Below are 14,712 nucleotides of genomic sequence, written 5' to 3' on the forward strand. Positions count from 1 at the left end.
ATTGATCATTTTATTGGGGGGGCTCTTAACAGATGTTAAAACAATCCATAAATCAGTTACATCACGCGAACTTGTACAGATGCTGCCATCATTTTCAAGACATTCTTTCTACTTGAGCCCCTTGATATCAGTTCTTCTTTATTCCTCCCCCACCCTACCTCAATCATGAACCCTTAATGAAATATATATATTATATCTTAGACTATATGATGTGTCACTTCATCCACAGTCTCAGCCCCATTGAGGGGGGGATTATACATCCATTATTGTTATGAGTCCCCCCCCTTCCCGTACCCACATGGAATCATTACTCCCATTACTGTTTCTGAAGGGTATCCTGGATTCTGTATGTAAAGCTCTTATCTGTACCAATCAGTGTACCTAAGTTGGTCTAGCAGGATTTGTGAGGTTGCATTGGGACCATGAGAGTAGGGGATAGGGAGCATTAAAAAGCTAGAGGAATATTGTGTTTCGTAGGTGCTACATTGCACCCTGGACGAGTTGTCCCTTCCCTGTCCCTTTTGTGGGGAAGTTTCTAATTTTCAACAGATTGGCTTTGGGTCTCCATTCCACCACTTTCCTTCATAACAATATGATTATTTTTGATGTACTGAGACCCGATCCTGTCAACACTTCCTGATCACACAGGCTGGTGTGCTTCCATGTGGGCTTTGTTGCTTCCCTGCTAGATCAGTGTCTGCTTGTTTAACTTCAAGCCTTTAAGACCCCAGACGGTATATCTTTTTAATAACTGGGGACCATCAGCCTTTTTCACATTTGCTTATTATATCATTCTTTTAAAATATATATTTATACACCATTTTTGTTTTTCGAAATTGAGAGAAAAAAGGAACCATGATTTTATGTTCACTTGGATTTCTATGAGGAGCCCTGGTATCACCATGGGTTAAGTAGGCTGCTAACTACAAGGTCAGCAGTTCTAAACCACCAGGTGTTCCATCAGAGAAAAATGGGGTTACACCCATAAAGAGTTACTCTAGAAAACCTACAGGGGCAGGTCTGTCCTGCCTTATAACATTTCTATGAGTCAGAATCTACTAGGTGGTAATACGTTTGGTTTGGTGTGATACTGAATTTCTATGTTTGACTTGAATCACTATCTTGGTGGGACAGTGTTGGTATCTGTTCCTTAAAGTTACATAAAAATCAATTCTAGAATCACTTAAATAGATAAACAATGGTTTTGACAGGCTCAGTGATTTTATAAACTTAAAAGTAGTTATTTAAAATCTGAGATTTTGTACACTGTAACTAAGTTCTTTTTTTCAACTTTGTTTGCTAGTCGGCAGCAGGAAATCGAAGAAAAGCTCATCGAGGAAGAGACAGCACGAAGAGTGGAAGAATTGGTGGCTAAGAGGGTGGAGGAAGAACTAGAGAAAAGAAAGGATGAAATTGAGCGAGAAGTTCTCCGAAGGGTTGAGGAAGCAAAGCGCATCATGGAAAAGCAGTTGCTCGAAGAACTCGAGCGACAGAGACAAGCTGAGCTTGCAGCACAAAAAGCTAGAGAGGTAACGCTCGGTCGTTTGGAAAGTAGAGACAGTCCATGGCAAAACTTTCAGTGTCGGGTTGTGCCTCCTGCTCAGTTCAGAACGAGATGGAATACAGACTATCTAATTCCTTTCTCATCTAAACTTACATTGCTGCGAAAGTTAATTTTTTAGCCTATTCAGAAGTGCTGACTGATGCTTAAAAGTCATTTTCATAAAACATTCAAGGAACACTTTTTGATTTAATGGAACTGGCCTACATATTTTGAGAAGTGTTTGAAACTTTTGCCATGGCTGCAGGATTTACATATCTTTTTTGGGAGGGTGTGGGGAGACAGGGAGTGGTCAAGGGGAAAAGTTAAAAATCCACCTGTGGTTTTGTATTCTTTTCTGTTTATCACTCTTCTTACCTAGACTGTGAGAGGCTCTTTGCCTTCAGTCAGATTAAAAAGAGCAGGGCCTAACATTGAGTGACAGCACCTGCTTTTGACAAATAGGTTTTCTTCTTTTTTTTTTTTCTTTCATCCCTCATCTCCTTCCCTAAATCCTGCTTCAACACAATGGACTAATTCCAGCATTCTGACCATAAGGCCCTCTTATTTTTCTAACGTGTTTGCAAAAATCTTTTTAGGAAAAATGTCCAGATTATTCATCCACTTTTTAGTACCTACTAACAACTCCTTTTTTTCTCTAGAGAGTTATGAAGGAACAGGTTGTCCTTGTCTGGAGTCAAGCTAAACACATGATTGTTTTATCAGCAGCTGGAGCAGAAGTTGAAAATGTCTTTCTGTGAGACAGTAATTTGCTACTGAAGCATTCTGGCTTATTTGCACTGATTACTCCAGGATCCTAAAACTTTGCTGAAAGTCACTGAAACACTCAAGGCAAAGTATTTTACAGCATTGAGTGTCCCTCAGTATAGTTTGCATTAGTGAATATGAATTCTATTGGTGTGTGCCATAGGTAATCCTATAGTTACATGGTTTGAACCTAACTGCTTTGACAAAAAAAATATGACTCATTGTCATTTTTAATCTTGGCATTATTGTGGACAAGTTGACATAATGTTAAATCTCTTTGCTTTACAGTAAGCTTACTTTCTAAAATGCATTTTCTTTGTGCTGTCTTTAGCTTTACATGTGTATGTTTATAGTGAATTTCACAGGCTCTGTAAAATTGAACGTATGAAATTTTTATTTGTGTCAGTGCTTTTCAAAATGAAGATATTTTTGGAGTAACGGTGCTGTCTTGTAGCGAGTTATTAATCATAGTAAGATTTTTTTCTCTTCATTTGCTTTTTATTTCATATTAACAATTTTTTTTATTTTTACACGGACACAACCCTCTGACAGTCTTCCCAAATACTAAAATTATTTGAATATGTATGCTGTGATCTGAACACTGCCCAAACCATCAAGCAATCTTCATATAAGTTTGCATTATAAGACCTCATTAAATCCTCCAAGGAAAAAAAATACAGAAATTTATTTCCTGACCATGCGTCCCCTGGATTCCTGAATTTCAGTTCAGACTGTAGGTGACAATATAAGCTGCCTTAGAAATTGTCAACATCTGAATGTTAAGTCCATTTTCCCCATGGAATAAGCCCTTAGTTCCATGAAGTATGGATTACCATTTGTATTTTTCACTAACAGTAAATGTATTTTTCTTATTAATTGTTTGCCTTAGGAATGATGAATTACATTTTTTGTTCCTTCTTACCATAAACATCTGCATTCCTCAGCTCAGCCTTCCTTGTATGTTGTTTCTTTATAAATGGTTGAGCTGCTGATGCAGGTATTGCCAAGCTAACAGTACAAATCATTTTAAAGAGGAAGCTGGCGCGTATGGCAGCCGAGGAGCACACTCTGCAGGACACTGGACAAGACAGTAAATATTCAACTTTTAATGCTGATTAAAGGAGTATAGGTAAAGAATACGTAGGTATACATAATTGGTGAGACAAATATTCACTTTATTTATATTTTATGTATTTTTTTAATTTGGTAAATACTATCCAGTTTTGTAGTTGTCCTTGTTGATTTGTGTGATGTTAAAGTATTAGTAATAATTGCCAGGAAACTATCATTAGGGAGGGTTTAGTTGGTTGCTGTTTGGACTGGGAGGGGTGATTTAAATTTAGTGCTAGAAACCAATTTTAGTGGCTGCACAGTTTATCGTTTGTCAGACAGAGGTAGCTGTAAAGCTACCCTGTAAATCAGATCAAAAAAGCTCAGAGGAAGATTAGTAAATATGAATCAATAAAAATAAACATTTTGTTGTTCTAACATCTTAACATGTCCTCCCCTTTAGGAGGAAGAACGTGCAAAACGTGAGGAGCTAGAGCGAATACTGGAAGAGAATAACCGAAAAATTGCAGAAGCACAAGCCAAACTGGTAAGTTTAAAGTTAAAAAGGATGTTCTGCCTCCTAGTTTCTTTTTCATACTGATTTTGTTCTCTATCGTTTGACTTTCAGGGTACTGTAGGTTAGGTGTTGGGGTGTTAACTTGACATTGGTTCAAGCATATTAGGCTGTTGCTCAGAAAACGGTGAGGCAGTCTGCTCCCTCGGAGATGTGCAGTCGTTGAGTCCTAGATAGGGTCACTATCAATCGGAATGGACTAAACCCTGGCTGTAGGTTGTTTTGGCGGGGCTGGGGGCTGATTAGAGGGTTTCGGGGAGTGTAGAAGTAGTTGAGCTTGGGGGGGGGGGCCTGATACAGAGGGCTTAAGTGGAGAGCAAATGCTTTGAAAATGATGAGGGCAAAGAATGTACGGATGTGCTTTATGCCATTGATGTATGTATATGTATGGATTGTGATAAGAGTTGTATGAGCCCCTAATAAAATGTTAAAAAAAAACAAAACCCAAAAAAACGTTCCAGTCTCAGAAACGTACCAGGGGAGCTCTGCCCTGCCCTATTGGTTGACTGACTAGTGGCAGTGAGTTTGAGGATTGGTTGATTTAGCTGTAGGCAGCATTTCACATTAGCTACCTTGTTAGCAACCACAAAGTAGAAAAAGTACCGGTAACCACGAGATAGGAAAAAAATACTTTTTTTTTTTTGAAGCCCCAGTTCTTGAGAAGATGATTCTGACTTGTGCGTATTTGTGTGTGGTATGCTTTGTGGGTCTTTTGTTGGCTGGCTTTTGGAAATAAACCTTTCTTTTGAGACATAGCTTATTTTGGTAAAATGCAGAATGACTTGGAATGTTGGTGATAAGCCTGTAAATAAAATATAATATGGGGTAGAGTGATAGTTTATTATAAAATTTAAAATAACATGTCAGGGAAGAACAGTTCATTTTTAATAAGCTTTTTGTAGTATTAATAACTTCCTTTGAAAACACATGAAAAGTACACGTCCTAAGTCTTTAATATCTCTGTACATACATAATCAACTTTTAATTTAAAGTATTGGTAGTGGGAATGCCAAATGTTTCATACAGATCCTTTTTCTCCCCGGAAAGTCAAGGTGCCACCCTTTGTAGCCAAGCATGTAGTCGTTTGTTCCACACATGAACTTCCATTTCATCTTTTTAATGCTGAGATTGTTTTCTCCTAACTCTTGCAAAATAAGGGGGATTTGCAATGTTTGGCATGTACCTGTCAACAGTTTGAGGGCAAAATATTTTTAGAAAAGTTATTGTATAAGACAATGTGTACCACATTCTTAAGTTTAAAACAAACCAAACCTTCATTCTGCATTTGAGATAACTATTTTCATATCTTAGCTCTTTTCTGTTCTTTAAAAATAAATTTTAAAATACATTGTAGTAAACTGGAAAATGGACTCCAGAAAATAAGTCGGCCCTAGTTACTGTCATCGTGTCCATTCCGATTCGAGGATTCCATCGGACAGGATAAAATTGTACCTGTGGGTTTCTGAGACTGTTAGTCTTTACAGGAGCACAGTAGTGTTTTCAGACTGCTGATCTTGAGGCTAGCAGCCAATGTGTAACTCACTACACCACCAGGCATCTTTGTGCTACTATATATGAGTCTTTGATTTAATTAAGGATTTTGAGTTAGGGTGTTCTGGATTATCCTCCTGGCAATTTGACTTTGGTCCACTGGCTTCCGGAATAAATTTCTCTTGTTTTGAGTCATGCAGTTGTGCTGGTTTGTTAAAGTAGCCCCAGGAATCAGAGAAGACTTTGACATCAGGAAAAGGGTGCTACTTTGGCAAATTCAGTGAGAACTGGCTTTGGCATTCAGGAATGGGTAGGGCCTGAAAGAATTTTTTTTAATATTTAATATTTCATTTACTTACCATATATGTTCATATAAGCAGGATTTTTCAGCACAAAAAATGTGCTGAAAAACTGAGGTTCGGCTTATACACGGGTCAGTGGTACCACATCGAGGTGTAACATCTCGCTGGGACCCCCTGAGGTAACGGGATGAGTGCCATTATCTCACAGGTGATTGCCATTTTTCTGCTGTTCATTCAAAGCCCCGTTGACACTGCATGGCTTTGAATGTTTGTTTACTCACATCTAACCAATCAGAGTCATCCTATGACGTATATCTTTGAATTAGCCTTTTAAAGACCATGTGGGAAGGATGGGGCATGAATGGATGTCCTCTGGTCGAGCCCTTCTAACAAAAGGAGGACATCTCATGAAGACCTGACATAGAGTTAATAGCAAAATGGGTTCGAGATGCATGGGAAGACATTCCAGAAGACATGGTGTGAGGTGCCTTCCAGAAATGTAGTATTCGTTATTAGTAATGCTGTGGATGGCAGTGAAGACTGTGCTTTGTGTGAAAGTGACAGCAGTGATGGTGATGACAGCGTCTATGATGACCTCACACCAGCTGAAGCTCTGCATTGGGATACGGGTGAGGAATCCAGTTTTGAAGGATTTTAACTCTACATTTTAGCTTCGTTGCTGATTGAGTTCAGGGAATAGTACTCTTAAGGTATCATTGTTGATACCTTATTGTTTTTTTTTGAACCTATTTTCCACTTACTGTGCTGGTTTACTAGTGTTAAATGGCTAGTTGTCCTTTTATTTATGTTTTTATTTAAAATTAATATTTAAATACATTACTCCACTGATGTCTCAATTTTTAGTAATTTTATTTTCATTTGTTTTGATTATTGAGACTCACCAATAGCTTCTGCATTTTCCACCCTAGACTTACTCAAGTCAATCAGTTTTTCTGGTTTCCCAGGTAATAATTAGGTATCTTGGGTCGGCCTATATTCAAGTATATATGGTATATTTAAAATTTTAGGCTTCATTAATCCATAATTCACTGGGTTAGACATATTAAAAACTTGTGCAATCATCACCACAATTAATTTTACAATAGTTTCTTCTTTCTTGTACTCATTAGCTTCCCATTTCCCCAAGCCTGGTGCTAGAAACATTTTAAGACACATGATAAAAAATAACTTATATTTCTGCTATTATGAATGCTGAAGGTGTTTTCATCAAGTTCTCAGGAAAATAAATAGGCTGATGGACATTGGGGGAAAGTTTTATATTAGAAAACTTAACCAATGGTGTCTTGCAAGAGATTTTTAGGTGTTAAATATTTCATTTTGCTATTTATTATAAAATAGAGTGAAATGACAAATTGAGGAATACACTGTTAGATGAACAAAATGATCATTTGATAGGGGAAATGTCAGTCTCTCTAACCAAGATGGCTAACACTGGAAGGTTTCCTGCTATGAACGTTAGTTGGCTCTGTAAGAAAGACTGCTGAACAAACAGCTTTGACACAAGTGCTGATAGGCTGCACACATCACTCTAAGATTCCCTCTGCCAGCTCAACAAAAGCCAGGACTAAAGATGAGATTACCCAGGGAAGATTTTATCCAATGCTGTGAATTTCCATAACATCCCCCACTTGAGAGACCTATGAGGCTTTTGTGCCAGAAATACTGCCAGCTTGAACTAAAATGAACAGGACAAAAGGAAGGCTGGCGATTTTTTACACACACAGAAGTGGAGATAATGTAAATACAGTAAGGAGAAGGAGAGATACTGGCTTTGAAGGGTGGTGTGGCCATAGATAAACAGAAGAGAACTGGAGCCTACCAGAATCTGGAAGAGGCAAGGAACTGACTCTTCATGAAAACCTCCGGAGGGAATGCAACTCAATTAGAACTTTGATTTTGGCCAAGTGGTTCTGATTTGTGACTTTTGACTTTGAATGTGCTTACTAGGTATTTTAATTTGAAATGAAGTGATCGGAGAGGTTAAAGGTTTTCAGAAGTGTGATAGATTTGGTCCTAAGACTTCATGTGTATTCAGGGCAATGATTTAAAAAATTACTTTCTGGACCATCAGCAATTTGTGTAGGGTGGCTCAAAGGATGGAGACTAGAAGTGAGCCCGCCAAAAGATGATGACTTGAATTAGTAAGGCAGCATTAGAAAGAAAGGAAGAACTGATATAAACGAGATGAGCGATAGATGTGTGGAGGGAGGAAGAAGAGACTTCTCGTATGGAAGAAACTTTCATAACATAAACAGTCAGATGTCATCAACCATTTGAGTAACATTTTGACTGAAAAAGGAAACGAAGTAGAGTGAAACTGGTGAACATTGGCAACACAACAGGAGTCGTTTTTCCCTGGCCTCACACATTTTCTACCTTTGTCTTCACTATTCGTCTACTGCTTATTTTAGTAGTTAATATTTTCTATTGCTCCTTCAAATATTTAGAAAATAACTAAATTTTCCATCTCTAACCAGCCTTACACCTATTCCGGCTTTCACAGACTACTGTTTCCAACAGCACACTAAGAGGACTATTTACTGTAACCAGATAGTAGCACTTAGAGCAGGAATACAAGGGCAGTTCAACATAAGGAAATCAATGGAATACAAAAAGCAGAGAGGGGAGACAACTACAGTCATCTCTATTCCAGCACCCTTATCATTAAAACACTTTAAAAACTAGAGGTAGAAGGAAATTCCTCCTCAAGAGATAGATTAGCCAATTGCTCTTAACAGTGGTGCCAAGTACATTTAATGAAGGGAAGAATAGACTGCTAAGCCATTGGTCCTGGGACGGCTTGATCTCTACATGTGAAAGAGTAAATTTAGATCCCTACCCCACACTCATGTTGTTGGGTGCCATCAAGTTGGTTACAACTCATGTAACTGTTTACAACAGAACGAAAGACTTCCTCGTCCTGCACCAAATGCAAAATTATTCTTAGTTTGAGCCCATTGTGACCACTGTCAGTCCATCCTCCTTGAGGGCTTTCCTCTTTTTTCGTTGCCCACTTTACCAAGGAATGTTCTCTCCTGAGAGCATCTTAATTATGTGAGACAAAGTCTCACCCTCCTTGCTTCAGCAGAGCATTCTGGTTATATTTCTTCCAAGATGGTTTGGTTTGTTCTTTTGGCATCCATGGCACTTTAAATATCTTAGCCAGCACCATAATTCAAAACGAGGCCCCATTGAAGCTGAAGAAAATTTAAGTCCACAAAAGCCAAAACAGGACATTGAGTATATCCCCACTCATACCACACGAAAAAATAAAAACGGATCTGTGACTTAAAAAAGATTACTCATTCACTTTAGCTGCCATTGAGTCAATTGTGATAGGGTAGAATTGTCCCGTGGATTTCTGAGACTAACTTTAAGAGGTGAAATCATGAAACTTACACAAGTCGGTAAGTTTTTATGACATTGGATATGGCACGGGATTCTTAGACACAATAACAAAACATAAACGCAAAATGAAATGAATTGGAATTTATCACAGTTAGAAGCCTGTTATGTCAAAGGACAATATCAAGGAAATAAAAAGAATTTACAGCATGAGGGGAAACATTCGTTAATCATGTCTGATAAGGGTTTAATATTCAGAATACATTAAAACCAGAAAATTTTAAATGAGCGTAAGACCTAAATAAAGTCGCTAAAGAAAGAAGGCATACAAATGGGTATGGGTCTGAAATAGGGTAGGATCATCAACCATTAGTAAAGTACAAACCAAAATTACATTGAGATAGCACATCCCATTGTGGGTGGAATAGTAACAATTATTATGAAAGCATAAGTGAAAAATAACTAGGTCAGTATATGAAGAAATTGAAACTGGTGCATTGATTGTATGAGTATAAAGTAATGTAGCTGTTGAGGAATACTGTTGAACTTAAAAGCGTGAAGCATGTAGGTGCCGCATTGTTGGTAGCTCCCATCAAGGAGGACCCCCCTCCCCCCCCCCCGCTCATGCCTGCCCAATCAGATAAATGAAATATCCAGCTTTTATTTCACCTCCATAATTGAATAGGGAACAAAGCATTGTGCTCCTGAACATTAATGGACTCTTCTTGTTTTCAGAAGGAGGACTTTCTTCCTACTTAGTTCACCTTAATCTGCAACTGCTTCACGCTCGCCTTAAATTGAGCATACGGAGCATTCCTGGAATCAAATGTCTCAGCAGAAAGCAAAAATTCTGTCACTAAACTCATGAGATTGGTCATTTCATTCCTACATGATGCCCCAAATAAGTGAAAATTGACTTAGAGATCTAACCGTAATATACATGGCTATATGAAGAGATTTCCAGAAGTGCTTGGAAAAATGCGAGTGTCTTTTAATTTATTTTTTCCATGGTCTTTGTCAAGCTCTTCATTATTATTCACAGTAATTAAAAGGTAAAAACATTCCAAGTGCCTATCAACAGATAAATTTGATGCATACATATAGTGGAATATTACTCAACTGTGTAAAAGCATCAAGTTCTACAGACCTCAATATGGATGAACATTGAAAAGCTTAAGCCAGACAAGAACTCATATTGTGAGATTCTACTGAAATAAGATGCAACAAGCACATTCATAGGACAGAACAGATGAAAAGTGACCAAAGTCTGGATGGGGGAAGTAATGGGGAACAATGCAAACAATGTCTCTGAGATAATAGGAACACGTTGAAAGTGGTGGTAATTGCATGGCCTCTGTGAATGTAATTCGTACCATTCAAATTACACTTAAAATGGTTGGCTCAGATGGTAATATTTTTGTATTTTGCCACAATCAATTTGGGTGGTAGTGTTGAATACAAAACAAAAGAGCCAGGTTCTAAGTGAAAGAGAAATTTTAGGGCTTAGGAAGATTTTGAAAACCTTTTTTGAAATATGTAGTGTGGGATTTGCTTAGGTTTTAGACCATGAATGATAAAACCCTGAAGGTTTACATTCCTTTAGCATTACAGAGCAGTCTTTCCAAAGTTCTGGAAGGCAGTGGTTTTTGAACTGTGTAATACGGAATTTCAGGAGATACAAGTTTTAAGGCCATCTTGAAGATTATAACAGTAATAAAATAAACAGGTAGAGGAAAAATGTGTTGGGTGTAGAGCTTGTGGATATGTTCTGAATTCTCTATTTGGTAGCTAAAGATAACAGATAAGAAGTAACTAAGGGACAAAATAACGATGTATAAATTACCAAGGGCATATGAGGGAGGGGGGAATGGGGAAGGAGGGGGGAAAAAAAGAGGACCTGATGCAAGGGGCTTAAGTGGAGAGCAAATGCCTTGAGAATGATTGGGGCAGGGAATGTATGGATGTGCTTTATACAATTGATGTATGTATATGTATGGATTGTGGTAAGAGTTGTATGAGTCCCTAATAAAATGTAAAAGAAGAAAAGAGAAAAAAAATGATTAGGGCAAAGACTGTACAGATGTGCTTTATACAATTGATGTATGTATATGTATGAACTGTGAAAAGAATTGTATCAGCCCCAATAAATTGTTAAAATAAATAAATAAATTTAAAAAAATAAATAAATAAAGATAAAACAACAAAAAAAAGTAACTAAGGATGCGACAAAACAAATTGCCACAGGGAGTGGTAAAGATTTTATTTCATAATTTTTTAAACAATGTGCATGAAGAACTTAAAATTTCATTGATGCTGTTTGTTAAAGGTTGGGTCTACTTTTCTGTCATTTCTTTTTAAATACTTATTCATTGTTTTTCAAAAGTAGAAAATCATTATTTGAGTTACTAAGATGAGCCAAGGAGCTAAAATTACAAAAGTTAGTATTTGTCTCGCAAATTTAAAATTACATAAATCCAAATTTCTTCTCTTGGGTAGTTGTGTAGATTCCCTTTTTTTATTCCGGTCATTTTTATGACCGTTCCAAATGTCAGGTATTCCTATCACTGCGTAGTTTTGTAAAATTCAAGTGCATTCCAAATAGAGGGGATTAGTAGGTTTCAGTATTGTTACTAGCGAAAGGATCTGATGGTGTTGTGGCTTAAACATTGGACTAACCTGTAAAGTGGGTGGTTCAGACTTACCAGCCATTCCACAAGAAGTGATCTGCTCCTGTGAAGATGTGTGGTCTTGAAAAACCTTATGTAGGGTTGCCCTGAGTTGTAATCTACTCAGTAAATAGATTTTAAAGGAAGCAGCAGGTCTTCAAAAGGAGGCTAAGGTGTAGAAAAATACCTAGCAAGTAAAGACTGACTTGTGTTGGGCTAGTCTTTTGTTGATGTTTTCCCAAGATTTAATTACAGAATGTTTACACATGATTTAAAGCTGTATTGAAATATAAGGCTGTATTTCCATTTGCTCCGTTCATTTTTGTAAAGCAGCTCTTTGTTTACTATGTGTAGTGGGCGCTATGCAGGAAGCACTATGTTCAACACTATTGTGCATTAGTCTCAGAAAAATTACAGCTTCACTTCACAAATGAACACTTTGGTATTTTCTGTCCGTGATGGAAGTGCCCTCCTTTTGTAAGTCATGCTAGATGTGATAAACTTTAACCAGCTTTGTATTTTAAGACTGTTTTGGACTTTGGCACAAACATTTAAAGACAAAAGATATTAGGGTCTTCCAACAACTCATGGAAAAATGTACTTTCACTTTTTCCAAACTTTTTGGTGTGCCCTATGTGTAAGCAGTAGTGAGCACTAAATTTTGCTTTGGGCTCCCATCTCTTTCCTACTAATTAAGGGTTTAGGAAAAGGGAGTGAAGTTTGTCATTAAGTGGGTTTTTAATGTAAGCTTGCTCTACTACTAAAGGAGATGTTTCTTTTCCTGTGTATTTTAGGATATTTTTTTCCTGGAGCAGCCTTTTTCCTTTTCATACCCCCCTTCCCTTTCCTCTGAGCCTCAGTGCCCAATCTGGCTCCTTTTGTTTTTCTATAAACATGAATACCTTTAATAACCCCGGTGTCTTTTCTAAAATAGCCTTTCTGGGTTTGATTTGCAAGGATGGAAGGAGAGATAAAGGGAAGTGACCACCGCAGTTTTTTTTAACACAGCATTTTCTTGGGATACTCTATCTTTTAAAGAATTTTTCTTTTGTCTAGTGAAAACCTTATTTTTTAACCTTAAAAATACTGGTTTTATTCTTTGATATGGGGCTGGTTTTTTTTTTTTTTTAATAAAACAGTAACCTTTATTTTCCCGGTTTTAACCTCCATTTTAAAATATATTAAGTTAAGCTCTTTTGTTTGCTTTTCTCAGTTTTAAATACATATATATTTGGACAGGTATAGGTAATATATATCCTTAACTCTTCTTTATTTATACAGAATAGTAGGCATGATATTTGGCACTATGCTTTTGTTGTTTAACAGAATAACTTGGAGATTCCATTTCAGTATCTACAGAGTTTTTGATTGCTTTTGCCTTTTTTGGTTGTTTGTAATTTTCCTAGTTAGGTAGTATTCTCTTTTGTAAATAGTCCTAATTAAAAAAAAAACTATCTGATATTGGTAGTTACCCCCCCCCCCGTCTCGTTTATATAAATGCTGTGCAATAAATAGTGCTAAAATTATTATTTAGAAGAATTTTACTAATTTGCCATTCAACTAGCAATATATGAGTGTATCTTTCCTCTCAAACTTGTCAGGGCTTCTATCAGTCTGACAGATAAAAATAGTGTCTCTGTGATTTTTATTAGATTTATTTTAAGAACTAAAGTTATAAAGTTCTATTTTATAATAAGTCTTCCACGTTGTTCCCCAACGTTCGACTGAGTTAGAAATGTGACTTGGTTGTTTAAATTGCTAACAGCTTCCCGTCAAATGATTCCATACCAGTACATGTTAAGTCATTGTTATGTCTTCGCTTTGGTTGTTCATACTAAGCTTTTACCTCCCAAGCGTGTGATTGTTTTTAAAGACTGAAGTTGTTGAATACAAAGGAGCTCTATCAGGAGTTCTAGTGGCATGGAGTAGATTACATGTTGAGCTACCAACTGCACAGTTAGTGTTGCAACGAGGTTTTCTACTCCTGTAAAGATTTACAGCCCTGGGGACCACAGGGGCAGTTATATTTTGTCTTACAGGGTCACTATGATTCAGAATTGATTGATAGCAGTGAGTTAAAGCTTCTGACATAAATTAAAGATGATTAGAAGAAAACAATCCTTCCTGTTGTCGTTAGCCGTGTCTTAAGACGCGTTACAGTGGATTTTTGTATACAGTGTAGCAGTAGGTGGAAAGAATACTGTGAACAAAGGAATGAAAACACTGTGTTTGAGACTGGTCGTAACAAAACTAGCACCAGATTGTAGAATGTTATCAATAGCATGCTAAATTATGACATTAAGCTGTGCATTTTGAAAATGATAAACTTTTGAACATTTTGAGATCAGGAGAGAGCATTGTGTAGACAGGATTAGTTTAGTAGCGTTTTGTAGGATAGGCTAAAGGAAAAAAAGACTAAACAAGGAAACGGTTTCAGGCCTGCCAGAGTTGTATGGCTTTGAACTGGTATGTATGGTGGCAGTAGAAATGGAAAAGAAACTAGATCATGAGAACAAACAGAAAGGAAGAATTTTTAAAACTTGGAAACTGTTTGAAAAGGTGAGGGAGGAGAGGTATGTGGCAGCAAAGTTAAGCTCTGGAAGGTAGGTGGCAGGTAAAAGAACCACAGGTGAAACTGGGCTAGATGTTAGTTTTGATAACTGCAAGGTTGGCAGTATCACCAACTGCTTCTTGGGAGAAAGTAGAGAGCTGGCCTGCTCCTGGAAAAATATAGTCTTGGAAACCCCATGTAAGCTCCCTGAGTTGGGAATCTACTCAGTGGTTATGGGTAGGGAAGATAGGCAGGAGATACGGGACAGTCAGCTTCAATAGAGAAGACAACTTTGTAAAACCCTGTGGAGTAGTTAGTTACACTTGGTTCTAAAGGTTTGGTAGAAGATTGGAATCAATTCAAAGGCAAGGGAATTTTGTTATTTGTTTAGCTTTAAGGGCAAA

At 37.3% G+C, this 14,712-nt stretch overlaps 1 protein-coding gene across 2 annotated transcripts in view; it reads left to right on the forward strand.

The window, feature by feature from the left end:
- ARGLU1 (arginine and glutamate rich 1) overlaps positions 1-14,712 on the forward strand; it is a 28,485-nt gene that overhangs the window by 9,727 nt on the left and 4,046 nt on the right. The window contains exons 2-3 of one of the 2 annotated variants that reach the window (XR_012786900.1): positions 1,304-3,398; positions 3,822-3,905. Coding sequence is in view for 1 of the 2 variants with exons in the window: in XM_075563436.1 (XP_075419551.1) it covers positions 1,304-1,529; positions 3,822-3,905 (310 nt within the window). In the remaining variant the exon portion in view is untranslated. Of the gene's footprint in view, positions 1-1,303; positions 3,399-3,821; positions 3,906-14,712 lie in introns of those variants that run through there. The other variant, XM_075563436.1, reaches the window with a different exon arrangement.

The sequence above is a fragment of the Tenrec ecaudatus genome, chromosome 11 (genome assembly GCF_050624435.1).
Source record: "Tenrec ecaudatus isolate mTenEca1 chromosome 11, mTenEca1.hap1, whole genome shotgun sequence".
NCBI lineage: Eukaryota > Metazoa > Chordata > Mammalia > Afrosoricida > Tenrecidae > Tenrec > Tenrec ecaudatus.